The 20520-nt window shown below is 32.9% G+C and overlaps 2 protein-coding genes across 2 annotated transcripts; both read right to left on the bottom strand.

Moving 5' to 3' along the window:
* Window positions 1-2569: 2569 nt before the first annotated feature.
* Window positions 2570-5081, bottom strand: LOC137930679 (uncharacterized). Its single transcript, XM_068774025.1, has 2 exons — window positions 4423-5081; window positions 2570-3571 (listed from the first exon to the last, which is right to left on the bottom strand). The coding sequence occupies exons 1-2, from the start codon at window positions 4875-4877 to the stop codon at window positions 2743-2745; spliced, it is 1284 nt and encodes a 427-aa protein (XP_068630126.1). The 5' UTR covers window positions 4878-5081; the 3' UTR covers window positions 2570-2742.
* A 984-nt stretch (window positions 5082-6065) lies between these two features.
* LOC137930440 (mitochondrial 2-oxodicarboxylate carrier) lies at window positions 6066-20457 on the bottom strand. The gene is made up of 4 exons (XM_068773694.1): window positions 20044-20457; window positions 19508-19780; window positions 15946-16127; window positions 6066-6607 (listed from the first exon to the last, which is right to left on the bottom strand). The coding sequence occupies exons 1-4, from the start codon at window positions 20383-20385 to the stop codon at window positions 6490-6492; spliced, it is 915 nt and encodes a 304-aa protein (XP_068629795.1). The 5' UTR covers window positions 20386-20457; the 3' UTR covers window positions 6066-6489.
* Window positions 20458-20520: the final 63 nt, after the last annotated feature.

Here is a 20520-nt window from a genome sequence, read left to right on the forward strand (position 1 = left end):
ACAAAATCGTGGGCGTATCCCCGATTAAATCCCACACACCAACATAATTTTCTAATGATAAGCGTAGACTCTTGCTCAGAAATAAATAAACCCAGTCTCCATATATGGAAACCATGTCTACATGTATAAGAATTGTAATAATAATTCTAACAACGTATATAAGGATAATAATAGAAATAACTTCAAGTTTGATATATCATTTGAAATACAAAGAGCTTTAGGAGTAGAGAGAGAGAGTTCTTAATCATAATTCTGTAATCAAAAAGTACCATTAATTTGTTAATAAAGTGTAAATTCTCTTTTATTCTTCCAAATCAATTTCATCTTTTGAAAGTAGGCCCCATCCGATAAAACGCATTTTTACCAACGCTTTTTCCACATAAATAGGAGTATAAAAATTAAAAAAAAGTGTTTTTGAGCCTTAATATGATTTTCAGTTCGAATGTAGCGTCAATTATTAAATCAGAACGCGAAATATGTCATCAAAGAAGACGATTTGATTCTGGCATTCGTCTCTCGACAAACAAAATGACAAAGATTCCAAAATGGAAAATAAAATGAATTAGGTTTTAATTTCACCGTCTTCAATATTCAGAAGAGATAGTGCTGAAATCATCCATTTTAATTAACTAATATATATTCGAAACCCAATGCCATCTCTATTACAAAGCAAAAGAATTCTTAAGATGAATGACATTAAAATTCCACGAAGCCGTAATAAGACTCCAGAAAAAACAAACATCACAAAATATATGTTAAATCATTAATTTAAGGAAATCGTACAAAAATGTTTTGCAAGAAGCGAATGGCAAATTAAGCGAAATCGACTTCCCTTACGACATCAGACGTAAAGGATTCGGAACAGTTTACTGAAGCCGTACGAATATGAATCTCTCTCGATTTTTCTAGAACATCTCATTTCGTTCTATTAGTAAACGTTTAATTGTCAACAAATATTTTCCTGTTATCAACATTCTATATTAGTAAATATATATGACCTGTTTCAATATTTACCTAATTAATAACGAAATCATTTAAGTATAAATACATTAAATATTGAGAAGAATAAATATGGCGCTTACCGAAGAAATGTTTGTAAAAAATAAAGGAAAATTTACAAATAATCCAAAGTAAACTTTATGGAAGGCAAAGGAACGTCTCAAATTTGTTTTTTTTTAATTCTAATTTGTATCGCTAGTGTTTTGTTTACAATTTTTTCTCTTTACTAAACGTAGACAGTTGAGAGAGGGTTGCTGCTACTTGATACGAATCTTTCTTCTCCCAGTTGCGAGTCACAACAAAGTTTTCTCATTATTTACAATTTTTCATATGGCGGCAATCCCTACCCTGTCTGTGCTCAGTGAATGCAAAAACACATTATAAGTAAAACACTCCAGCGATACAACACTAGTCAATATAAAATAGGCGGGTAAATCTTATGCATTTAACAGCTCGAAGTTGCCTGAAAAAATATTTCGTTATCCTTTATTTAATTGATTTTTGTTTATTTCAATTGAATTATGACTATGAATCTGACTTTGTTAATTCTACCTTTCTCGTCCAAAACGTTCTATTCTTCTCCTTAGGATTAAAGAGTCAAAAAACCAACATATGTTTAAAAAGAATATTCAAGACCATTTTGCGGAAGAAACATGATTACTGTCTAATTTACATAAATACCATGTGTTTATAACCCTTTTAACTTTTGTAATAAGTTAATTATTTACAACATTTGGCCACCTGTCCACTAATTGTCTTTACATCACCGTAGATCACCTTGTGGGGAATGCCTAGAGGCATTAAGTCCGCCTTTACAAAATTTGTAAAACGGGTAAATAGATAAATGAACATAGTTAACTAAGAAATAAATAAATTATAGCTTTTCTTAAATGAAATATTTTATAAATTACCTGTGCTACATTCATTATTTACTTACTAAGGACATCTATGTTATGTCCAAAGAAACTCAACTCGTGAAATCATTAATTGTAAATTTCAGGAATAAAGCAATTCGTTGAGTAAAATTTGAAGAAACCGTAATGGCGCCTTTATTTACAAGATGGCGCTGTTCTGACAGTTCAACCGTTTTTCACCTTGTTTATGGTGTTCAGCTCATTCTTAACCTTTCCTTAAGTTTTTCACCATTAGACTACTACCGTTAATTCTGCTGTCCAAAATAACAATAAAAGCTCCAAAACACCGATGTCAAAAGATTTCATATTTCTAAAAACAAAGATAAATTACATTGGCTATGTACAAATTTTGTAGTTTGAGAATTGTTTAACATTTTGAACAAAACATTGCGATCTTTATACTTTTTCCTAAACCATAACAGATTGACTGCATTCTAGTATTGAAAACCAAATGTATATTCATGGGATTATAAAAAAAATATTTTTTTTTCAAATATTAAAGATCATTTTAATTATCTGTGGTAATCATCTCGATGAACACAAAGTATATAAAAATACTTAATGTCAAATTTACATTTTAAGATACATCAAATAAAAGACAGAATTATTAAAAAAAATATTTATTTATTCCAGCGCAATAAAGCATCTATGTATAAAAGTAAAAAAAAATTATTATCCTTCTTACTTAAATATAAAACTTTATTAGTATATTTCACATTTGTCAATTTAGTCCTAGTTTAACATTTATTGACTAGCAAACGAAAAATAAATACAAAAATGCAGAAAACAACAAAAATATTTCGTCAATACATAAAAAATACTTAGTGCATTATTTCTTCTTGATAGGCCCCTTACATCTACAACAAAGTTGGTGGCTAGATTTATCTTTTTTGAAATGTAAATTAAATTCTTGTTTAAATATCTTCCTATACATTGATTCTTTCACTGGAACAATGTTTTCTTTACTACAATCGCTAAAATACATTGTATACATCTGTTTAATACTCAAACTGGATTCTAAATACTGTTTCTTTCTTGAAAATTGCTTCACAGGTTTTGACTCAGTTGTGGTAAATGACATTATATGGTTTCTGACTCTATCTTTTATTTCCGATGGCAAAGCATGTGTGCTTGCTTCAGACTGACCTCTACCATCCGGTTTAGGTAGATTCATATCGGTTTTACCTGAATGCACATTATATACAGGTTTTTGTGATATAGCTAAAGTTCCTAAATAAAAATTCTTGCAAACTGTGTACCTCACACCTCGAACAAGAAAGAAATATTTAAAAGAATACTTCCGTGTATGATTATCTGTTGATTTCATTCTTTTAATATAATTTCTTTCTGTTGTATTCAAAAGGAAATGTTTCTTTTCATTTGTGTTCAAAGAGTAAAATGCTTTGAAGATATGCTGGCGGTCAACATCATTGATTCTTTCGTTGCATTTGAATTTACAAGATTTGAGACAGTCTTTTGTGTTTCTAACACGTCGTTCTGGGACAAACTTTCCTCTTCTGTTTATATATGCTTCACCTTTTTGATGTTTCAGCTTCCGAACATTACAGGCCCACATGCTTGGGTTGGGTACCTGACTTCTAGATCTTTTAGTTTTAGCTGCTGGCTCTTTAACTGGTTGATTATTTTCTGCTTTACATCTGAAAATATAAAATTGAAAATTTCATTTTAATTATAGAGGACTTTTATATGTAAATGGTAAAAATTATGAATTATACTAAATAGTTAAATTTCCTAATTACCAAATCTATCCAATGGTAGTCTGGAAGAAATTACATTTGCAAAAAGACTATTTTTTAATTTTCGATATATTCTAATTTTTAAAAAGACTGCCAACCATATTTTTTTTGGCAATAAAGAATAATTAAAAAGGTATGTATGGTAATTAAATAAATATTAATAATTAAAAAGGTATGTATGTATGGTAATGTATTCCATTATATTATCTGTAATTTTGACTTTTCTTGTCTAATTTTTAGCAGAGTAAAAATTAAAGATGATTAGAGCAAATTATGTTAATTATAAATAAAAAATATTACACTGTTTAAAAAATATTCTAACACATTGTTCAAAAAAAAATTGTAATGTTTTATAAGTCTCTAAGAAATAGCTTCAGTAATGTCTTATGATAGAGAATGTAACATTTGCTTTATCCACATCACTATTATTATTTCAGTAATTACAACACCGTCAAAACTATACCATAATTTTTTTATATTCCACCAACAGCATATCAACGTTCTTCATGCATCAATGAGACAATTCCCTCTTTTGTACTATAAGTGTATCATTATATATATATACCCATGATCAAGACTTATAATATAGACACCCACTGCAAGGAACAGGTCTCTGCTTAAAAACCACCACCATGACCTGTTTTGCACTACCCACATTCTACAACTTCCCTTGACTATGTTGTAAGTCCACTTAGTGGGGAGCCAACCCACACCGTTTCTAAGCATCAATAGCAAACATAAATTTTACTTACTCTATATGCTTATCACTTATAACCTGTATTCCTGGTTCAACTTTAGTGATCAGGCAATGTCTATCCTTCAAGTAAGCTTCATACTGCCCGTAATAATTCTGCTGCACTCCATTGGTAATAACATGCTGTTTGAAGACTGGTACTTGTGGAAGAATTACGTGAGATGTTATCTGCATGGAGTTAATGTCGTTCTGTAGGATTTGAGGCTGAATTTGCTGCATGCTCTGCAAATGAATTTGCTGGCAGGACAACATCGTTTGGTTGGATAGTATCTGCTGGTTTGTAATCTCATGCTGAACTTGCGTTGACACCGGTATATGCAAAGACTCTGAGGTGACCGTCTGTTGGTAGGTGACCTTGCCCTGTGACGCTTGCAGCGACGGGTGGATGGACACAGACGGTTGGTACACTTGAACGATGTGAGGCAAATTTGTTGTTGTTTGAATTTGATCCATTTATAAATGTAGTTAGTCTTAAAATCAAGTATGCTTATATCGTTATATCCACCTACATAGAAGGTTCTTGATTAAATAAAAAAAAAATTACGATTTTTAGTAGCAGTAAAAGTTCCACGTAGATTTTTGATGAGATAATTTGAAGTTTTATTTACAACTTTAATAATATGCCACAGTTCTAACTCAAGCAAAACAAATCGTCCATGTTGTTGTCTTTGAACAAATCGTTGTAGTTGCCAGCTGTTACTTTGTAACGAAGTGACAAGCAACAGATAACAGCAACACATTTTGTAACTGGTAAATGAAGAACTTAAGATGATTCTATAATTATTTCCGGTTTTTATTAATGAATTAATTTCATAACATTATTATTTTGAACACCTTGTTATAAATAAAATACAACCTTATCTATGTTGAAATATTTATTAAATTTATGCTTTCAAAAACTTTTATTAAATTAAAAATATTACATAATAATATTCCGTAGCTATTTTTGTGGATGATACGATTTGTTTTTTGCATTTTTGTTTAAATTAAAAGAAGAAATTTAGATTTAAGGGATAATTAAAAAATTTTAAGGTGGTAGTATACATTCACTATATTTTTAATAAGTTTTTGTCTGTTTTATGACTTATTTTACCATGTATTATCTAAGATTATTTTGTTTTCGCAGCTCGTTAATTCTTATAGGTGAAATAGACTTGAAGCGTCTTTATACTACAAAAGCATCTTTAACTTTCAATTTCGAATTTTATTCCATTTTTGTACTTTTTGTTCTTGAAATGCATTCAATTAGCTATGTTCTAGCACTATCATTATTGTAGATTTATTTTCTCTTTTTACACTTATACAATGCGATTTAAGGGCAACTCTAACTTCTTGAAAAGGTATGATGTTGGTACCTGCTACTTTACCAATATTGTCAAATCAGCGATGACACTGCTTTGTTATTGTAAATACATTTCTTATCTACCAGTGGAATGCCAATGACTTCATCACCATGTTTATTATTTCAGCCATAGGATGATGGCTGTTGGAAGTAGGCCTGTCTATAGATTCCCAATAGAGCCGTTCAAAAGAGGGCTGCACTACCTTAACAAAATTGTCCAACTTGTGGGCGAAAATCGTACGCATCTTGCAAGTCCGTGATCGCATATTATCAGAAAGAGAAATAGTGAAACACACAACAATAGATAAAAAATTTATTACATATAACAAAATATTCGATATAGTCAAAATCACTAATATTATTTACTTATCGATTAAGTTCACATTTGGTTTTCAAAAAAAATATTACATAAATGCCCATCTGCTTATTTGTACTTTAAAATCTTTGATTAATATAAAAATATTTAAAATAAATAATATAAACAAAACAGTTTTATCAATTCAATTTCTCTTAAATTTACGAAAAAATATCACAAAAAAATTAACCGATTATTATCACCGATAGTATCGTTATATAAGTTGGTTTTTAACCGATTTATAAATAATTAAAAAAAATGTAAAAATAGATACTCTACATGGTAACAATTCGAAAAAAATTATAGCTAATTTTTTTTATTGCACGTTAAAAATAGGGTTGCCTCCTATGGATGTCAAAATATAAAAATTATGTAAATTTATTCTCTAAGAAATGGTATACGTAATCGTAAACCACCAACATGATTGCTCCGCCCGGGCCTAATCGCAGCACCTTGGGCAACAGACCTTTATACAGGGCGCGGAATCTGAAACAAACAAAGAAATAAAATATGAGTGCTTATCTCCCTGGCACAAATACAATTCACTATTGACAGTAAAGTGTTTTCAATTATTCATGTCAGCGGATAGATGCACACTGTGAGTCATGGATCTCCCTCAATCTTACGCTGCCCATGACCTTGTTTGACTTTTTTGATACACACACATATATATATGTGTGTGTGTGTGTGTGTGTGCGTGGGAGCGCGCGCGCGCGTGTGTGTGTTTTTATTGAACTTGATAAAGTGTATACTATCTGAAAATGAATGAAACTAACTACTATAAAGTAAAAAAAACCGACTAATCAATAAAAATAAAATCACGTAGCATTAGGTATGTCATTACAGTGAAACTCAATTTCATTCTGGATCAGTGTTTCCCAACGTGGGGCCCACCCCCCACAAGGGGACAATTCCTAAGAAGACTACATGGAATATTTTAACATCCAACTTTAGACCTACTAGATAAAGTTTCTTAGCGGAATACGTAATGGTTTTCTTTGTTTTATTGATTATTGATACTGTCTCATGTGCAAAAATAAATAAATATATACATATTCTTAAAGGTTATCTATAGATATGAATATAAAATTATCGTTATAATGTATCCATTAGTTGTATTAACTACGACCCATTCACAATATTGAAGTCTGTCGTGTTCAGAAATAGAATTGGCACTGATTTTGCAGTAGCATCGACCTTTGTTGACATCCTGTCACTAAGGTTATGTCCGGAAAAATATTAGGCGGACCGGAAAGTAATGTCCATTTCCTAACCCTTAACAGCCTAGAGTTTCAATTTTGATACCAATATTTTAAACTTAATGTTGACTGTTCACTATTAGTTTTTTTATATGTTGGCTGTACGAATTTTGCTGTTGTATAATTTTCTTTCCAACGAAATTAAAAAAAATCTATTTTTCTCTTCATCTAGTCCCTCAAGCAAACACAGTAATATTTAAAAAAAATCACTTTCGTAAATCAGGCTATTAAGGGTTAAGTTAAATTCACACGACTACGTTTTTAACAAGTTTTTATTTCTATTCAACAATATATTCACTTTCGTTATCAACAACCTTTTTCCTTCTAATATACAAAATCAATGTCAGAGCGGTAAAAATCAATCGGTTTTACCGTAAAGTATGTCGACAGAAACGACATTACTTACCGGTTCCTCAAATATATGCACAGTTTGTAGTGGATTTCAAGCACTTTGTTTACCAACAGATATGAATATAACATGAGATTTTATCAGAACGTTGCCACATGTCGTACAGCCGCCGATAAACAGAATTTTGAATGTGTAAAATATTTAAAATGGCGAATATATAGTTTATTTTCTGTCAATAAAAATATGGTACCCTATTTAAAAATCAAGAGTAACGATAATATAACAAGAAAAAGCATTTTCATAATTCGAATTACTACATATTAAAACTTGTTTACTAATTCTTGTAAACTTTGTACGGCCAGAAGTTATTGGCTTGTCACATTTTTATAGAAAACTAGCTGATCCCGCAAACGTTGTTTTGCAAAAAAAATTGATATTTTAATTTACAAATAAAAAATAAGGGTTGATCGTAGAGGGGTGAAAATTTATGGTTGTATGTATTCTTGTATGCTGTATCATAAAAAAGAAAAACAAAAAATTTCGTTAAAAAAATAATTTTTTTTTAAGTGTGAACAACCTTTATCACTTAGGGGTATAGAAAATAGATAGTAGCCGATTCTCAGACCTACTGAATACGCATATTAAATTTGGTAAAAATCAGTCAAGCCGTTTTAGAGGAGTTTAAGTTCGAACACCGTGACACGAGAATTTTATATATTAGATATCAATTAATGTAACATTACAGACACACTATATACAGGACGATTGGAAATAGGTGTAAAAGCGTTGCTAACAAATGAGGTATACATATAAAGTTTTTACGACTATAGCCAATTATTCTGTATAAGTCGACTTATTGAAAATTCAATGCTGCGATGTAAACACATTTTTTGAATAACGAACTGTATAAATGACATTGATAGCCCCCCCCCCTCAAGTGGGAGGACCAATGTAATAAAAGTCGACAAACTGCTACGTCGGCTGATGTGATGATGAAACCCAATAAGATACAGGTTATGTCAGGGGGACCGCAAAGTAATGTCGTTTCTTTCGACATATTTTCACAGAAAAACCGATTGATTTGTTACCGCTCCGGCATTGATTTGTATAACTAGATCGCAAAAGGTTATTGATAACGAAATTGAATATATTGTTGATAACAAATAAAAACCTGTTAAATAGTGTAGTCAATAATAAGTAACGACGCAATGACTTCACGAAAAGAGAATTGCTTGAAATGCTCAGGAGTTGTTTTGTTGTTAGTGGAATATATTAACAACTGTTATTAAAATTAATTTAATTATATTAAAACACGGTGATCGGTCACTTCTCGATTGGCAACAGTTATGATCACGAGAAGTGGCTGCAGAGGAAGAGGCCTACACTTAGCAGTGGGCGTCTATCAGCTTCAAAATATGAAGAAGACGGATGTCAAAATATTTGACGAATTTTTCGACATGTTTTACAGAAAAACCGATTGATTTGTTACCGCTCCGGCATTGATTTGTATACTAGATCGCAAAAGGTTAATGATAACGAAGGTGAATATATTGTTAATAAGAAATCAAACTTGTTAAAAATGTAGTCGTGTGAATTTAACTTAAGAAAGCGACATTACTTTCCGATGTACCTAATACAAAATTGTTTTCTTTCTATCTCTATTAAACTACTAACCTAATATTAAAAGCTGCAAGTTTATGTTGCCAAGGGTGACAGGAAGAGGATGGAATCACCAGATCCGTATTAGTCGGTTTTCTATATACCTCAAACGTTAACTATTAAACGTTCAATATTCAATGTCACTTCTTCAGGAGAGCTACTTGAAGATATACATGTATTGGAAACATAAGCTACATATAACATTATACGAATCAATGTCAGCTATCTTAGTTTCATTACAGCAGAAGATAAAGACGACCACGAGCTGGTATATGTGGTTGTAAATGAGGATATGGAATATTGTCTTGTCCAGTCATAGGCTTCCTCCAACAATGGCCACGAAGTCCGGTCCTGTGCTGCCCGCGTCAACGCCTTCTCGCAACCTTAATTACCTCGTCGATTCGTCTAATGGGGTGCCTACTCATGCCTCATTTATCGGTTCGTGGTCGCTATTCGATAACCTTTCAACTCCAAAGATCCTCGATTGCACCATGTACCCCCTCCACCCCCATTTCAAGACTAGCAATTCTTCGAGCTACTTCGGTAATTTTGGTTCTCTCATACCCTCATTTCTCTTTCTATCTTGCAGCAAAACTCCGATTTATCTCCATCTCCACTCTGGATGACCCTCAGCCTTATGAAGCCCGTCGTAAGTGACCACGTCTCGGATCCGTAAGTCATCACCGGCAACACACATTGGTAAAAGACCTTCGTATTGAAACATTGTATTAGCTAGTAAGATTTAATTATCTCGAATTATATAAAAGGCTCTTTACCAACTCAATACCGGTGAAGTTATAAATGTCACAGATAAAAAATAATCGTGAAACATACAGGCAATTTACATTCGTTTTTTTTTTAATTACTAGCCAGTGTGAGTACACTTTTCACTCGGAATGCTAATCTACAGAGAATAGCTGACCAAATACTCAACAGTTGCTCTTTATAAACGAAATTTATCAATGTTTGATGTGTACATTACAATATTAGCCTAAGAGTCAACAAAGTTCAACACATTTCGGACAAATAAAAACTCTTGAATTCTATAATAATAATTACTTAAAAATATACTTTTAATTTAAAATTTAAAAATAAGTAAAGTTTCAAGATATCTTGTGGGACTTTTGTGTATACACTTTGACACATGAAGAATTTAAAAAAGATTGAAGACACGATATATGCGAGTACAATTTTGAACACAAAATAAATTTTGAACAACAACACAACCTGTATATATTCTTGATCATTAATAACGGCTTGGATGATCTTACTCATGCGTTACACGCGTGATTTCGCTTTGTGCGCGAGTGAAATTCGCGATTCCTGTTTCGAGCGGCCCGGGCTTGGAATATTTGGACCGGCTCCAGCCAGATGCTTCGTCATAGCGAGCGCAGTTTCCACGAAAATTATTCAGAGGCATTTTGTTTTTAACGGCATTGTGCAAGACATTGACTATACGAAAATCTAAAACCAATCGTCTTGTATGATCACTTTGAAATGTCACATATTTTTTTTTTTACTATTGGAATACGAAAGTCTAACAACGTCTGACTGTACGTGTGTGTTACACAACAAATTAAAAAAAAATAATGACACCTGTTACTATATATATATCAATACGTCATTAATTATTTCTGAAACCATTGATTTTTCTATATACCTACATTATTTGACAGCAAAGGTGCTATACTCTCACCTCTTAAAAGCAACTACCAGATACAAGTTTGACATAGACGATATACAAAAAAAATAAAGTGCCTATTATTAGAAGTATGAGCATGCGTTGCTTTATGGACTGTATGTTAAAGTAAAAATTTACAATAGAAAAAAATGTAAGCGAACGAACGCGCTGTTCACAAGTCACAGTGTTGCCACCCTTAAAAATTAAATGCTGCGTTTATATATTTTATATTTGATAAATTATTAAACATCTATTAATAGCAGACATAGTTCAGTGACATTATACGCGACTGTATTGTGACGACCGTTCAAAATCCGACACAAAGAAGACCGCCGGAAACGAAGGATGAATTTTACGAACGAGGAAATCGGGGCTGACGGCATAACATCCAAAAGGCAATAAAGTTATTTGAGTTCTATTAGGCGTTCCTCGCTTTATTGCATCTTTCACTATAGCTGGAAGGCTACAATAGAGGTCAAGAAGTCAATAGTTATTCAGATAGTTTTTTGTTTCTTTACCACACCTCCTAGCTGCCGGTTAGCAAGGACTGGTCATGGTCTTTTTAACAAACATCTATTTACATTAGGCGTTACAGTCCTTTATGCAGAGCGTGCCTAGAAGAGGACGAGACTACTGCTCACGTACTACTTCAGTGTACTTGTGTAGCACCCTACAGGCCTATCTTGGATCGCCGAGGTACCTCTCTGAGATGGCTGGCATCGTCTGCTGGGATTTCTCAAGGAGTTGGGTTGGTTTGATTAAGACCAACCACGACGGAAAATGAGCGAGGTGCCGCTTGGTTACGGAAACCAGCCCGCTGAGACAAGACAAGACATCAACTCCTCGCCTCGCGTGGAAACGTCTAGAAATTACCTGCCTGCGGTATTTAAGGAAGGATCTCGAAGGTCGGGAGTTTTTCTTCTGACATCTCTTCAGTTATACGAAGCGACAACGAAGCGATTGTCGGCACTTTGCCGAGTGTTGAAGTGAAGTGGATCTAGTGGCGCGGATACTTGGGTGTTCGCGGAGATATAGTTGAGTGATCGCTTCGTTATGAAATACTGCGCTAATAGTGAATATTCGTTAATCGATATGTTGAAATAACACATCTTTTAATACAGTGGCATTTTATTTCAGGCCCAACTCTGACATGTATTGTATTACAGTACACTTGCGCACTGATGAATTTTTAACTATATGAATATTCCAATCCATGGACATCATTTGCAATATCACTATAAAACGAAGACACAAGCTAAAATCTTATCGGAAATATCTTCAACCATACTTCGATACATCTAAAGATACATTGAAAATTTTATAATATTTAGAGATGTACATAACGTGACAGAAAACATATTATTATCGATTGTAAAATAAAACCATCTATCGTTTTAAATTAATGATAATGATACAAAAAAAAAACTTTATGATTCAATGACTAATGCAATAGATTTCAATGACTTTTTTTTCTAATTAATGTGCTTGAAATAAATAAGCAATGTACAAAAAGCCAACGCGACAATGGAAATCTACTTTGTTAAATTTTTTGCAGACTCCAATCTCAATGTGTGTGCAAAGTGTTTTAATTAGTTATTAAAGAACATAGGAAACAGACCGAGTAACAAATCCCAAAGTTTTAAATACCCGGCGATAAATATTGCACATCGACCTTTGGAAAGAGACAACCGGCTAATTTCGGCTATATAGAGCATTATCTTTGTCGCACGAAATACACGTCACATAGGTAGTGTCGGACAGAGATAATGTTCTACGGAGCCGAAATTAGCCGATTGTCTCTTTCCAAAAGTCGATGTGCAATATTTATCGCCGGGTATTGTAAATTTATTGGCTACTCTCGTTAGATTATTACAAATATAAAAACAATACGATAGTAAATGTATATAAAAATAAACTTATATAGATAGATAACAATTTCAAAAATACCACAAATTGGTCTTTGATGCGTGGTCGATAAAATATGGTTATGTTCGCGGTACGCAGGGTCAAAATGGACTCGTAAACGATTGTCTTTCTTAACAATCTTAAACAATAGTCCCAAATCTGTTACATTTAGAAATACTTGGATCTGTTACATTTAGAAATACTTGGAGTCGTACAAAATTTATTTTGATTTTTTAATTAACTTTGTTTTGTCACTGACGACTATTTATCGGTTGGTATTTTAAACGTGTTGTGAGCAGTGGCAGCCCGGGGTAGAGGAGTAAGAATTGATAGTAGGTCGCCGATTCGATTCCCAATATGTTATAAAATTTACACTGTGCATTAATTATATAGTATTATCATTGCTCACAAATTAGCCCCCAGAGAATATGCAGTAGCGTCCTCTGAGTACGACAAGACCTCACTGCGATGGCAAACTCGTCTACCAAGCGAGGCGATAATAGTATATCGCCTCATATTTCTGGGGGTCTATCTTGCAGTGTTTTTATGGGTTGAAACGACAATTTTAAATGTCACCGTGTTTGAAATGACAGAAGGCATTTGACATAAATCTTTTTACAGTAAGGGAGGCTCAATTAGGTTGGTAATTTATTTATTTCAATATTAAACTTATCTAAAAGCATATATACAATGAACTAACATCTTATCCATTTTGATAACGAAACCGAAGCTGTTAAACAAATGTTGTGGTAGGTGATAAAAGTAATAAACACTACACATAACACTCAAGAAATGTATTCCAAACTAAATAAGGTTTTAATGCTAATATTCATATTTTTTAAGTTAACTTTTCTTGGCATCTTTTGTTTATAATATTAGCGATTATAAATATATTATTTAGAGGGGTCTTAACTTTAAATGAATGCGTATAATCAAAAATATTATTTTAAATAAATACGTAAGATTGGCAAGTAGCCCGTTAGCGTGAAAACAAATTTTGTATTGAAGTAGGTTAACGTTTTGTGCACAATAATACTAATAATAGCATTTTGTGGTCTCTCACGGTTGAATTACACAGGGTGTTTGATCATAGGTGAAAAGGGGAGTAATTAATGTATAGAATAATCTATTCAAAAATTAACTAGAAAAAAGTGTTTACCGAAATTCGAATTACTACATATTATAATTATTTAATATTTATTTATTATTAATTATTTATTACTGCCAGAAATTATCTGCCTGTCGACATAGGTTTCACTCAATGATATTTATGCGGGATATACTGTAAGAAAAGGACCAATATTTAGCCACTTCCGCACATGCAGTGGTAGTCGTGCAACAAAGTGCACTGCCCGCCAGCCCGCTGATAAATGCGGCAAACAATGCGAATCACACAACCGCCACCGTCAAATCACTCAACACGTGTTTCACGCCTCCACAGGGCATCTTCAGGAGTTATGTTACACCGATTAGTGCCAAACACAGAGTGGGCGGTGCACTTTGTTGCACGACTAGCACTGCATGTGCGGAAGTGGCTAAATATTGGTCCTTATCTTACTTAGGATGGACTTCCGCGAAGTAACGCTCGATTCCATTAAATGGATATACTGTAATCACCATGCTAGGCAAGCGGGTTGGAGATCGCAATGTGGTATTATCGTACGCAGAGGACGCTGCTACCCATTTATCTAAGCTTGTTTGTGATCAGTGACAATCCTATATAATTAATGCATAGTGTTAATTACTTAAGATTGTATCTCGCGAATCGAACCCGCGACCTACGATCGTAAGCCTCAGTACTCTACCCCTGCGCTACTACTACTCTGATGGACTGTATAGGATTCCAATATAGAAAAATATTTCAGAGTGACATTATAGAGAGTGTTTGGAAAGTGGTGCAGAAGCTTTAAACCTGTTTACTGAAGAGCTTTTCGTTCTCATCTTTAAAGTTTTTATATCAACGTCATGCATTATTATCTACAAGTATCCAAGACCAAATCTAAACAAGCTTTCACTACTGAAAGTAGTGAAATTATATAAGATGAAGCATCAAAAATCTAAAAATTTTCTTCATCTACATTATGTAACGTATTGTATTAATTCTACATTATGTAACGTATGTATTGCATTCAAGCATGGTTTACATTTATTTATTTATTAATCAAATTACTAGCCGAGCATGGTGATGACCATATTATTACATAATACAGTCAAATTAAAAAAATGCTACTGGTGTACGGATACATTACAATTGAAAAAAAAATCAAATCATAAATTGACGCCCTGAGCTGTGATTATAGTACCCGGCGATAAATATCGCACATCGACCTTTGGAAAGAGGCAATCGGCTAATTTCGGCTACATAGGCATTACTATGGCTATCTGTAAAAAATTACCTCGTGTGATAAGACCACCCATTATATTATTTTTTTAATATGAAACTACATAATATATACATATTTTCAAAAGTGTACAATAAAGAATATTAAATTAAATAAAAAAAAACCCTGTATAAATAAATAACCTACTATATATTAACTAATCCGTAAAATGCCGCGTGGGTTCTGGCCCGTAGTCATATTATCGCCAAGGCTTATTATCAAAGTTTATCATCCATGGGAGGATATGTCGTAAACGCTACTCTTGGCTTATGGAGCCGAATGGTTTTCGCGTGGAGACTAGGAACCGAGAAAAGAGGCGTAGATAGGCTCCCTCCTAGAGGTACTAACATCATAGTCAAGGTAGCTATATGCAAACAGCTGTCGCAGGTCATCGTGGCGATTTGGGGAGACCGTATGCCTTGCAGTGACAATCTATCAGTTGACACTTTTGACATTTGGAGTGAATACATTAAGAATCTTACGCAAATTTAACACGGGGAACCCCCGCGGTATCAAAATACAATGTTTTGGCTCCCTTTCTGTAGACGGAAACATGTGATTATATTGAACGCTGTATAAATGTAACTTACCCTTCTTCTCTATACACCAGGTTTATGGTGCCGAAGGTGGAATTATATTTGACAACGCCGGGCATCGGCTGCGGACCTTGGATTCGACTCTTGGCGACATCGAACGGGATGTTCACACACGAGCCCAGCACGCCTGAAGTGAAACCGATGGCGATCTTTCGACCGAATTCCAGAAGAGGATCCTGTGAAGCATAAAAACATTATTAGCTGCAAGTACATAGTTCAAGGAGCAGGTAATTCAATCCTCAATATAGATTCAATGATCGCCATTTTATATCTACACATGATATATATGTTTATTAATAGCTGATGATGATGACGTATATAAGTGATGAAATCGATGGTCCACCAATTTACGCCTACCCTTACTTAGTGCAGTAAAGTATAGGTATTATTAAATACTACTTAAATACTTAGGTCCCCAGAGAGCAATGGAGAAGGCTAAGGAGTTTCACTGCGAGACTGAACCAGAAATGAGAAGTTCCGCAGAAGAACTAAGAACACCGACGTAGCTCGAAGAATTGGCTGTCTAAAGTGGCAGTGGGCGAGACACATCGCGCAAGACGGTCATTGGGGACTAACGGTACTCGAGGGCTGACCACAAGCTGGAAGACATGACGTGGGTAGACCCCCCCAGATGCACAGTCAATATAGTTATGGTCGCAGGAAGTCACTGGATGCAGTCATCACAACACCGATCATCACAGCGATCTTTATCGTAGGCCTATGCCTTGCTATGGGCGTCTATCAGCTGATATGATGATGACCTAAAAACAGGCCTACTAAACCATGAGCAAGTGTATCTAACTACAGACAAAGAAAGCATCACGTCAATACATGATACAGTCAATACATAATAGAAAGAGATATCTGAAACAAGGTATTACTTTTATGCTTCGAATATTTTTAAGCATGTCAATTAGTTGATGATATGGTTATCATCATCTGCAAGGGAAAGGACTCTCCTATAGATCACCACGATGACAAATATACCAAAGGACGAATGCAAAGACTTCCCACGAACTTGATTATGTCGTCGGTCCCCCTAGTGGGGCGGATAAATGCCACTGATAAGGCACTCAAATTTTTCTTTTACATAAACAAATAAAATTAGATATATATCTCAACAAAACATGACATGTGATAAAAATCATAAGGTAGCAACATTCAAAATAAGAGCACAGATAATAACTTATCAAATGTAAACAAATATGGTATTCAAACAGAGATAAGATTATTAAGATGGAGGGTATAGTATCTGCTCTGTAATATGTTATTTAAAGGTAGCAAAATAACAATAAATATTGCATAGCAACAATGGTTCACAGTTAATTTCTTTGAACTTCTTTAACTTCACAAAACTTAAATTGTTAATGAAAATATAATGTAGTATAATAATCATCAGTTAAGTTACACAGATAAAACCTTAAAAAGTTAAGGTTCAGAGAAATTAATATTCCTAATGTAGCCACGCAATATATTTATGATAACATTTTGTACTTTTACTGTAATAATAATAAATTTATAAAATAAGGAACATCCATAGTGTATTTATAAAATACCCTGAAAAACTGGCCATACCCTAGTTTCAACTGCAAAAAGTCTCTAATTCATTTGTTATAAAGAGAATCAGATTTTTTAATAAAATTCTGCAAAACATTTTGGAATTACCATTTACAAAAAATGTGTAAATCCATAATATTTTTATTAAAAGCGCATTAAAGGGTAAATTGATGGAAAAGGCATATTATTCAATACACAAAAATTAAATGACAAGAATGCTTGGCAATGATGAGACTTGAATGTGTATGTGTATAAATGTGTGTTGTTAAACTATTAAAAGATGTGTTGTTGTGGAGTCTCTTCCTGCTTCTTCTCCACAACTATTAACACATTGCGAAGCAGAGTAGAATAAAAAAAACAAGATTAAAAAAAAGTTGATGATCAATAAAAGTTCCTTCAGAAGTTCCAATATTGAATAAATTTATCTTTATTTCTAAAACCAAATTAATGTTTTTTTGCAAATATTTTTTTATGTACTGATTCAAGTACAATTATAATTCAGATATTTCAATGCCCCATTACTCAGTGTTAGCTTCTAGAAGAAAAATTTTTTCACACTGTCAACTCCAACAGTGATTAACTTATTGAAGCCAATTCCTTACTTTTCTAGGGAAAAAAAATTACATTCGGAGAACATATGTATATATATATATAACCCAATTTCTGATTATTACAGGTTCCTTTGGAGATCCTATAACTGAGAAGATAAGTATTACTTATCTTAAGAGAAGAATAACTGGAGAAAAGAGAGATAAAATATGTTGTGGTCACTGTTTGTATGTCTCCTATGTCAGAGGCTGTTTAATTATCTACAGCCATAAGGCCATGTATGTAACTTAAAAAAGCAATGTGTTTTAGTCAAAATTTGGTTGCTTACTTAGAGCTCATAACACCATACCAACCCATGTCTTTATCCCCATCTACATTGTTGTCAAGTTTATATTGTAAAAAATTAAATGTATGGTTAAAAAAACTGAGAACACTGATCTAGAAAATTATATTTATATCAATGATTCTCCTAACACCTTGTTATATCCCTATTTTAAATTTTAATGACATAAACAATTATTTCTTTTAAATGACATTCAAATTAGTTAAGTTTGATAATATCTTATACAAAGACTATGATAATGTACTCACAAGGCAACAGGTATTATATATGTAAAACAGAAGGTTTTGATTCTAACATACTATTGGCTATGTCTATATATAAAAACATTGGCAGTTTATGATTGAATATTTAGAATAAATCTAAAATGAAAATATTGGCATGTTATGGAAAGAACTTTTGGATCAAAAACTGTCATATTGCTTGCACAAATGAGGTGACAAACAACACCAGCTGATAAGAACAAGAAAAGAAATTAAGTTCATTTTACCTTTATTTTCAATTTATCAACCAGCAACTAAACTAAATTTAGTTAAAAACAGTATGGTTAGAAACTGAAGTTAATGTTTTAAAGAGGTGCATGTATAGCTCATTTACTGTAAAATAATGTATAGTATCCATAAATTAATGGTTTCAGATGTATATTAATAATATAATGATAAAATAGACAGAATAAGCGTTGTCATAATTTGAGGTACTTTATCAATGGTCTGTTGCCTTTCAATAGAAAAAAACATAACATTTTTCAAAGCCATTATGATATATAGGTGATTGTAAACAGGAGTAAAATATTTTAAGGTTTTTACTGATAAATGACCTATACATCCAACCCTTTAACACTTTAACACCTATAAGCAACACCCTGTAGATAATTACTTATAATGAAGGTATTAACAGTCTTTGGTTTTATGTTATATTTTGTGTTTGATCATGATTTTTTCTGGTTGTGAATGTGAATAAAATAAAAGAAATAATATCTACTGTTTTCTATGTATACATAAAACTTTTAAAAAAGGGTAAGTTAGGTGTTTATAATGGAGATTTATGAATTTTGTTTGTATAGCTTAAATTAAGTTAAATATTTTAATGAAATTATTTTCATAGCATTACCTCATATTCTGGGATGTATCCTTTCACACTGTGATAGAAGCCAAAGTAGACCATGTTGAAGATTCCATTTCTAGCCATTGTTGCAGTCAAACCTTTGTTAAGGCCTTTTGACCCTAAACCATTCTCTCTTACGATCTTCCTGGTCACAGACCAGGTACTAGGCACTCTTGTTGCAAGCTCTTTGTTAGATTGCAATGTAACTTTCACAACCTCAAATGGGTTAACTAATACAGCCTCAGTAATACCTGCCCCTAGACCAGCTAGGGAAAATGTCTGAAATGGAATATTACAGTTACTATTTTTTTCATTCTATTTAAATTGATAAAAAAGCTTTGTGTAATTTCCGTGTTTTATATAAAAAATAAACATCACATAAAAAACTCATATAAAAAAGTACTTGTCATATATGTAAATAAAGAATAAAAAACGTATAAACATTATAATGATATCATACACAATAGCATAAAACAATTAAATTATATAGGAAATGACATAAAATAATAAATAAATAGAAATTTAAAAGAAACAAATCTCACTAAAGGTGTGGGTGTGCTGGAGCCAAACATGAAAAACCTTTTGTATTGCTCAAAAGTCGCAAACTTCACAGCCCGTTTCGGAGTCTCCGCTAGAATTGGCGGCAGGATTCCTTTCCAAAATGATGTCAACCCTTCATATTTATACATCTTCTTCATACAATCCACAATGCCATTATAGTAATGTGGATCAGAACTCTTAAAACTAGTATTCGAAGCTTGGAGTTGAAACCGAGTTTTCACTAAGTCAAGAGGATGCATAATACAGACTTCAACGAAGCCTGCACTTCCTCCAGCACCAATTTGCATAGCGGCTTGCTTCAATAGTCTTTCTATATCACTCATTGTGTAAATCTTCCGAATATAAGTCCGAAAAATATACTTATACACAACTCACTCAAGCGTTCACGCAGTACTAAGTTATCTCTAGACAGAAACCGATTTAAAAATAACAATATTTGAAGTTTTGTGACATTACAC

Source organism: Battus philenor, unplaced genomic scaffold (genome assembly GCF_028537555.1).
Source record: "Battus philenor isolate CCGP_79_NKW_IND1 unplaced genomic scaffold, ilBatPhil1.0.hap1 SCAF_11, whole genome shotgun sequence".
NCBI classification, from domain to species: domain Eukaryota; kingdom Metazoa; phylum Arthropoda; class Insecta; order Lepidoptera; family Papilionidae; genus Battus; species Battus philenor.